Source organism: Paramormyrops kingsleyae, chromosome 1, assembly GCF_048594095.1.
Source record: "Paramormyrops kingsleyae isolate MSU_618 chromosome 1, PKINGS_0.4, whole genome shotgun sequence".
Classification (NCBI taxonomy): Eukaryota; Metazoa; Chordata; class Actinopteri; order Osteoglossiformes; family Mormyridae; genus Paramormyrops; species Paramormyrops kingsleyae.
The window spans coordinates 10,953,124-10,962,294 of record NC_132797.1 but is presented as its reverse complement, the minus strand read 5'-3'; the positions used below and the strand labels follow the sequence as shown (position 1 = coordinate 10,962,294).

General features: G+C 42.5%; 1 protein-coding gene across 1 annotated transcript; it reads left to right on the top strand.

Moving 5' to 3' along the window:
- The first annotated feature begins 3,879 nt into the window (after positions 1-3,879).
- Positions 3,880-8,976, top strand: armc10 (armadillo repeat containing 10). The gene is made up of 6 exons (XM_023831147.2): positions 3,880-4,337; positions 5,084-5,226; positions 5,583-5,717; positions 5,799-5,975; positions 6,311-6,382; positions 7,410-8,976. Exons 1-6 carry the CDS (start codon positions 4,034-4,036, stop codon positions 7,656-7,658), a joined length of 1,080 nt encoding a protein of 359 aa, XP_023686915.2. The 5' UTR covers positions 3,880-4,033; the 3' UTR covers positions 7,659-8,976.
- The last annotated feature ends 195 nt before the right edge of the window (positions 8,977-9,171 follow it).

The following is a 9,171-nucleotide window of genomic DNA, read 5'->3' as shown; positions in this document are numbered from 1 at the left end:
GTCTTAAGGTTTGAGCACCATGAGTAGGATTTCTGTTTGTCAACAGGTGTTATTTCTTTGCTGTTGCAGGTTCAGTTAAGTATGAGATGACTCTCACACTTTGAAAAAGGGGGATGTAGCAGATTGCTGAAGAGATCTGTTGATCATGGATTGATTGGTTGTATTGTATTGGTAACTGATTGTAGAGATCTGTTGATCATGGATTGATTGGTTGTATTGTATTGGTAAGCAAGTAAACATTTTGAGGGATAGCCAGCATGGATTTAGGAGAGGTAGATCCTGTTTAACAAATCTGTTGGAGTTTTTTGAGGAAGCTACTCAGGAAGTTGATGATAAGAAGGCCTATGATGTCATCTACTTAGATTTCCAAAAGGCTTTTGATGTTGTTCCCCACAAGAGGCTCTCACTTAAACTCAAAGCGACAGGTATTTTAGAAACTGTAGCGACCTGGATTGATAACTGGTTAACGGATAGGAAGCAGCGAGTAGTTATAAGAGGCTCAATGTCACAGTGGGCCTGCGTTCATAGTGGGGTACCGCAGGGTTCAATTTTAGGACCACTTTTGTTCCTAATTTACATAAATGATATAGACACCAATATATACAGTAAACTGGTGAAATTTGCAGATGACACCAAGGTGGGTGGTGTAGCAGATACTGAACTAGCGGCTCAGCAGCTACAGCGGGATCTTAATTTAATTAGTGACTGGGCTGACACCTGGCAGATGAAATTTAACATAGACAAATGTAAGGTACTCCATGTAGGGAGCAGAAATATAAAGTACAGGTATTTTATGGGACCTACTGTTGGGGTATATCTCCAGGTGTGTGGAGTTTAAGTCAAGGGAGGTAATGCTAAGATTATACAATTCCTTGGTGAGACCTCACCTAGAATATTGTGTACAGGTTTGGTCACCATATCTTAAAAAGGACATAGCGGCCTTAGAAAAGGTGCAGCGTAGGGCCACAAGAATGATTCCTGGTCTTAGAGGAATGTCATACGAGGAAAGGTTATTTAAGCTAAATCTGTTCAGCCTCAAGCAAAGGAGACTGAGGGGGGACATGATCCAGGTCCATAAGATTCTAACAGGTTTGGATGCTGTTCAACCGAATAGTTACTTCAGCATTAGTTCAAATACAAGAACTCGTGGCCATAGGTGGAAATTAGCGGGAGAACATTTCAAACTGGATTTAAGGAAGCACTTCTTTACACAGCGTGTAGTCAGAGTATGGAATAGTCTTCCTGATAACGTAGTGCAAGCTGAATCCTTAGGTTCCTTTAAATCAGAGCTAGATAAGATTTTAACAACTCTGAGCTATTAGTTAAGTTCTCCCCAAGCGAGCTCGATGGGCCGAATGGCCTCCTCTCGTTTGTATAGTTCTTATGTTCTTATGTGTAAGACGGTATGCTGTTGATGATGTGTAATAAAAGGGACATGGCTGGATCCCACACGAGTTAATCTCTGAGGATTTTATAACTTAGCTGTAAGAATACAACTCTCTATCTCTCTCTCTCTCTCTCTCTCTCTCTCACACACACACACACACACACACACACAATTCATTTAACAAGACTAAAACAACCACCAAACTTCCCCCTCTCCAGCAGCCGCCAAGACCCTCCCGCGCGTCTGGAGCTCAGTCTGTGGGCATCGGCATCCTGAATGCCCACCAAAAAAACACACAAAAAAACAACACGCCGCACACAAGGTCTTCTCGCACGTCCCTTGCAGATCACTTCATCCGAAAGTTAAATCTAACATCTAAGCCCCGCTAATCCTCTGAACCGCTAAACACCCACCTGATGACATTTTCCCAATCACATGTCATCACAGTAGCAATCAGACGCTGTCATACCAGCGTCATTATTCATTCAATGCAAACGCAGACACTTCATTCTCAGATTGTTCAAAGCCTTCTTGAAGCACACTGGGTGTCTCCCAATGTTTGAAAAAGAGGTTTGAAGACTCAAGTCATGTTTTGGCACAATATGACACACAATATGACACACGCCTCGAAAGCTTCATAAAGCGTCACCGGCCCATCACTACTGCACGTGACGTCAGAGGTAGAGCGTGTAAGTAGCAGAGGGAACAGCAGCCAGACCCTCTTTCAAATAAAGGGAGCATCCAATCCAGATAAAGGATCCTTGGAAGTACATTCATTTTCACTATGTTAATTTAGCCTAATTATGAGAGAGTTAAGTTGTTCCATCAGCGATTTTACCTAAGATACACTATATGGACAAAAGTACTGAAACACACGTCATGATCATTGAATTCGGGTGATTCAGTCATACTCATTGCCACAGGTGTATAAAATCAAGCACCTAACCATGCAGTCAGGTTTACAAACATTTGTGAAAGAATGGGCAGTTCTGAAGAGCTCATTGAATTCAAGCATGGTACTGTCATAGGATGCCACCTTGTGGAAGCATTTAGGAACAACAGAACGTAAAGTGTCAGATCACGTGAAGTAATAGCGGGGTCGCCGAGTTCTGATCGAGGCACATAGTGCGCAAGAGTTGCTAACACTCTGTTGACTAAAAACTACAGAGTAACAAACTTCCTCTGGCATTAACCCCGGCACAAAAACTGTACACCAGGAGCTTCATGAAATGGAAAGATATTTTTTTATTTAAGGGATAATGGGATCTCTCTTCGTCTATCAGCCCATTCTTTGACAAAATCTGAGAAGGACTTAACTGTTGCAGTCTGTGAGGATTAGAACAATCTAGAACTGGGTGGATTACACAGTTCAAAATAAATACTAAAATATAGAAATATATATATATAAAAATACATAAAACTAATTATACAAAATTATAAGAAAATATGAGAACTAAATTTTAAGTGCTAGTTGCGGAGGTAGGTGTCTCTAATATTTAATGCCCTGACCTACGTCGCTGAATGTAGATGAACTGCAGGGCAGGCAGGTTTGTCCTGGTGATTCGCTCACCACACGGTCCACACTATATCACCCTCTGTCAGCTCTATGCTCCAGGGAGCTGCAGCTGCCATTCCAGGCAGTGATGTTCCGAGTAGCACTCTAGGTTTTTGCCAGTGAAGATGAAATTTTGAGTTTCCTCAGATGCCTTAGGTGATACGGTCACTGCCTTACTTATTACACCAGGGCCGACGAATGGGTTGTCCATGTCAGCTCCTCAGAGATGTGTACATGTGGCTGCTAATCCTCTCCACTGGAGAGGTGTGTACTTCCTCTGTTACTCCTTCTTGAACTCCATAACCATCTCCTTGGTCTTACAGACATTCAGGTCTAAGCTGTTAGCCTGGCACCGCAGAGACATCTCTTCCAACTTGTGCAGGTACGCCATCGCATCCCCCTTGGAGATCAGACCTGCCAACACCGTGTCATCCGCAAATTTCATGATGGTGCCGGAGCTGTGTGTGGCTGTACTGTCATGTTGGGGTGTGGGGGGATTTAAGCTGATTTAGTCCCTATACCAATGCTGAAACCAAACATAAGACCCTTGCTTTACTCCACTTATTTGCTGCTCCACTGAGGTGCGCTGCATACTTCTGGCATGTATTTCTTGTTGCAGTATCTTTGTTTCCAAATTGGTTGAGTAAAGATCGCGATGTTCTCGAAACCACAAAATATATCGGAGTAAAAAGTCGGTGTGCCGTAGATGTAGCGAAGTCAAAGTAAAAACTGCAACAACATGAAATACTTAAGTAAAGACCAAACCCAGAGAAACTATTTTAATGCAGTAATTAACTAATTGTACTTCGTTACTTTTACACCTCAGTCTTCATGCTAATGACAGGAGCAACCGTTATTTAAAAAAAACGGTACATTGCCATCGCTAGTGTCGTGTTGTTCCCCCCCCCGTACTGTAGATGGTGGTAAAGCGTCACGGTTTCGTAAGTACTATTAAATCCCGAAAAAGACAAAGAAGAGCCGCCCGTTACACAAAAACTGGGTAGCGGAGGTGTAACACTTTCAAAGATGAAGCTTTGCTGTCGGTGTGTAACGTTCAGCTGCTTTCTTTACCATTCCCACTCGATCCTTCCATGAAGCACGCCGGGAGCATGGGAGATGACGGAGTCGCGGCCCGGCTGTGCAGCATTAAGACTTTGCTGGGCTTGGTGGCCGGGGCCGGAGCGTCATATGGGATATACAAACTCATGTGGGGATCCGGCGACAAAGCAGTTATGGCTCCCCAGCAGGAGAGAAGTAGGGAAAGCGGCGTGAGGGGAGCCGAGGTGCCCGAGCAGGGGCCGTCTGAGCGAGATCCGGCCGGCAGTGCGATGCTGCAGCCGGGGTCGCTGCTGGCGAAGGTGTCCGGCCTGGCACTGCTTAATGGGAGCGATCGAGGTACGACGGAAACATACGTGCTATATATAATGTAACTTGAATGTAACGTGTGTGAATTGGATATTATGGTTTTCCAGCTAGTGCTTGTTATAATGCCTTTTATTTAAGGATTTAGTGCTTGACCAAATGTAATAATCTCGACCACAGTATGGATGTACATTATCAATATTAACTCTCGTTTCGTACACCTGGGGATGTGAAGTGGTTTAGCGGGTTAGGACGCTGTGCGTATGATTTGAAGGTGGGCGTTTCGAATCTTATCTTCGACGTAGTGCTAATTATTCATATTCATATTATTATTATTAATAATAATAATAATAATAATAACAACACATAACATGGTCTCCTATGTGTTTTAATTTACTGCTTGATTGTTAAAAGGATTTGTGAGGCCACAGATACCGTGGATAGCTCTGTATATAGGTGTGAATATGTGGGCAGTGGAGGCCTAATAGTTGGGGAAGCGCACTTGTAATTGAATTAGCTGCCCCCTGCTATGTCACAATGTCACATGCAGAGGACAGATTTCGTTGTTGTGCACTATGTGCTGTGGTGTGCACTATGTGCTTGTTTGGTTACAATTTCCTTTGGAGAACTGCTGTAAGGACATAAATTTGAGGGGTTTTTTTTGTCAGTTGTCATTTTTCCAATAAATTTTGCATTGTTGATTTGTAAGCAGAAATTCTATAGGCCTAGTTAGACCTGTCTCTGAGTTACTTTAACTTTCTTTCATTTTCTCATTTCAGGTGAGCTGTCCACATCTTCTGGCCCCCTGGAGCCACATCACATAAAGAAGCTGCTGTCACTCCTCCAGATGGATGCCTGTGCTTCTGACAGAACCCAAGTCTTAGTGACGTTAGGAAATGCTGCTGCCTTTTCCGTGAACCAGGTGAGGGCGCTGTCTTATCCTCAGTATCAGATACTGTAGACCAGGGGTGGCCAATCTTATCCGCAAAGGGCCGGTTGGGATAACCTGTAAGTCAGCTGTTCAAACCCAGGTGTGAGGACTCTTCAGCCAATCAGTTCTCTAATTAGTAATCTAATCAGGGAGTTGCAGCGAAAACCCGCATACACACCAGCCCTTTGCAGATAAGATTGGCCACCCCTGCTGTAGACTTTCTCCAAATTCTCTCTTAAAGCAATACTCTTAACTTAGACGAACCTTTTATGCACTGTGCTGTTATTTTTATTTGATTAATCAAATGGTGTTTGTATAATTTCAACTAATTCTATTTAAAAATCTAGGATCTTATTCGAGAATTGGACGGGCTTCACATCATTGCCGGCTTGTTGTCTGACCCATCGCCTGAAATCCGGGTTCAGACTTTGAATGTGCTGAACAATCTGAGCATGAATGTCAGAAATCAAGAGCATTTGAAGGTATTTACCTGAAAACAATGTAAGCTTCCCAAATGAAATATCAAGGTATGTGACATGGACATTTCATGATCTCTACCCCAGGTGTACGTGTCCCACGTTTTGGATCTGATTGAAATGTCACCAGTGAACTCTGAACTTCAGTTGGCCTGCTTAAGATTACTGACCAATCTGTCTGTCACAAACTGCCACCAACATCTGATGAGAAACTCAGTTACTCTCTTTTTATCACTACTGGTTGTGAGCAATGAATCATTACAGGTATTTATTTATGCATTTAATTGCCTGGTGTTGACAATGATTGCCTAGCGTCTCATGCTAAATTATGCTGATGTGGTAATAAACCCACCTGCCAGTGTGTGTATGTGTGTGTGTGTGTGTGTGTGTGTGTGTGTGTGTGTGTGTATATATATATATTATATATATATATATATATATATTACACACACACACACACACACACACACACACTACTTCGTGGGTATATTCTTTGCAGAGGTGATTTTTGAGTTTTTTGAGAAATAAAAACATGTTTAAAATGGTATCGCTTGTAAACTACAGTGGTTTTTAAGCAGTATTTGTCTTTTTCTGTTCAGACTCAGGTTTCAAAAGTGCTTGTGAATTTATCTGCCAATCCAGATTTGATAGAGGACATTATGCAAGCCCAGGTAAACAAGCTTTACATGAATACGGCCTGTCCTGAAATACTCTGTAAGACTTGGCACTAGGGCTGGGCGATATCTAAAAAGATAGTGATATTCTAAAATATTGGGATGAATGATACAGAGTTGTACATTAATTTAGGCATTTTTTTTTATATGCGAACAGAACATGGGTTTTGGGTCGTCTTAGCAGTGTATGAAAATATGGGACAAATCATTTTTTCCCAGAAGGGGACATGACGTTTTATTTTTCAGCATGGAATGGTCTGCACACCAAGGTTTTTAAGCTAATTACTAGCCTAGTCTTCTAATAATTATCAGTGGTTCTTTATTTTTGTCTCTAGTTTTGGCTATAGCATGTGAAGCCCCCCCCCCCCCCATAAATGAAAGGAGCTGCAAAGGAGAAGTTCATAGCCAGATTATCAGATTTTTCGACAATTTGATAGGGTATTAACTGGGAAGCGCTTGTCTCGTTTGACCATTCACATACGTTGGGAAGCTCAAAATTCCCACCAAGAAGTTGCACTGAGACTGATACCGTTCTAGCTGCTTACATAAATAAACATTTAAGCCAGTAATGTGATGAAGAACTTCCCAGCGTACAAGAATGGTGAATATCTTATCACTGCAATGGGCACTGCTTGTGAAATTAAATGTTTTTAATTTTCTTAAACTGTGCCTGAAATGTCTGCTAGAAGGATGAACCGAAAGGCAAATCATAAATCATACCATTATCTTGCTGTATGTGTGGCCTAAGCCAACTTCCCCGACAAAGACGATAATCACCAGTTAGTCGCTGTCAGACAATAAACAGTCTGATTACCAAAAATATCATCATATCGCCCAGCCCACTTTACATCCTTTTTCCATGAGTAAGACCCCAGGTCATGTAATTTGCATATTTTGTTGAATATGGAAGGCAACCATTTCAATATGTGTAGGGATTTGCAAACTGCTATACATCGTTCTTTTTGAAAAACCATTCGTGATGGCTGGTATGAATAACTTTGTCCTTCACTGTGATGAATTGCAGGCCCCAGCCTCCCTGGTGTTGCTCTTTGACAGCAGCACACACCCCGGCGTCCTGCTGCGCCTGCTCACCTTTGTGAGGAACCTCAAGGGTTGGCGCTTTTTGGACCAGGCTGTAGCTTCTCATCGTGGGAAGGACTCTGTGTATCACATACTGCTGGCTGAGGGCTCGCCTCTCCAGGCCAGGCTGCCACCACTCCTGACGCATCCTGATGCGGAGATCAAGGCCCAAGTGGCCTGTCTCCTCACCTAGAACCCCGTTCCTACCCCACCTCACCGTCCTGTGCCTCCTGCCTATGCAGTCATGTAAACTAATGGTTCTGGGTGCATTTCCATGTCTTTCGACCCACTGCATCGTGAATGTGTTTGATCTTGAGAGGCAACCTCTCCGTTATCTCTGTGTGAGAAGGACTCTGGAGACCTTTGACATTTTTTTCTGAATCTCACCGCACTTATTGATGTAAAACCTATGAACAGAATGGTGGAATGTAAATCATAACCCAGATTCACATTGTCTAAATAAGGGGAGCTATTAATCTCCCTCAAATGTTGCTTAACATGTCGGTAACGTGAAAAGGTGTTTCTGTTATTTAAGTTAGTGTTAAAATCAGAACATGGGGGAATGTTGGATTTAGTTTCAAAAAGATGTTGTTTGGTTAAATCATAGACTCTGCTTACTATGTACAGGAACTCTTTCTGAAACATCTAATTTTATTCCAAAGCAAGCAGTGATGTCTGTAGTTTACTAACTGTATCCTGATGTCTGCTGCTTGGAACTGTCCCAGCAAACATAATCAAGTCATCTGCTTGTTCACCCATTCAACTAGCTCCCATACTGCTTATGCCGTACTGCAGGGGTGTGGAACCTGCTCCTTGGAGGGCCGATGTGGGTTTTTGGGATGACCTCACCAACCCTCCATGGACCAGGACTGAAAGCTGTAGTAAGAAGCAGAACATCCTGGACAGGATGCCAGTCCACCACAGGACCCAAACAACAAATGCATTGTTTGTGTCGCTGCAAATGCTCTGTTAATCAGCATCTGTATTGTCACATTCAAGCTTTTTTAGTTTTGCACACTTTGTTTCATATATCAAATTCAAATTAATGTTGTAATTATTACTTTTCATGGAATTGTCAGCTGTTTGCCCTGCCAGCCTATGTGCAGAGTTGGGTAATTCAGGCCTAGAGAGTATAAGTCCAGACCAGGATTTTATTTCAACCAACCAGTTGATTACTCTGTAACTGTGACTCTTTATGCTCAACTGGTTCGTTGAAACAAAATCTTGGTCTGGACTTTTACTCTCTGGACCTGAATTACCCAACTCTGCCTATGTATTTGCAGTGTACCTATTTAGTACCTGGTTTAAGGGTCAACTAATGAGAACAGTGTAAACTGTTTAAGCCCCAGATTACCCTAAAGTCCCACTGGTTTCCTGTGGTGTATTTTCTCCTTTCCTAATTGATTCATGGAACAAAGGGCAGGAACTGGAAGTTGGGAGTGACTGGTTCAGGGTGATACCTGTTTTGTCTGTTTTGTATGTTGGAAACATAATAAAACAAGTTGCACATATTTATTTATTGGTTGATTACACATGTGACATTGACAGGATCAAATTTTGACCAAAACAAAAACATGGATTTTTTTGGATTGCAGGAGAACCCAGAGGAAACCCCAGCAAACATGGAGCGGATGTAACTCCACAAACAGGAAGCTGATTTGGAGGCTCAAACTGACCCAACCTTGGAGATGTCAGGCACTGCTATT

Coding starts and splice junctions, on each gene's coding strand:
- armc10 (XM_023831147.2), top strand. CDS start 4,034: ATGAAGCACGCCGGGAGCATGGGAGATGACGGAGTCGCGGCCCGGCTG. Junction 5,718..5,798: donor GAAATCAAGAGCATTTGAAG/GTATTTACCTGA, acceptor TCTCTACCCCAG/GTGTACGTGTCCCACGTTTT. Junction 5,976..6,310: donor TGAGCAATGAATCATTACAG/GTATTTATTTAT, acceptor TTTTCTGTTCAG/ACTCAGGTTTCAAAAGTGCT.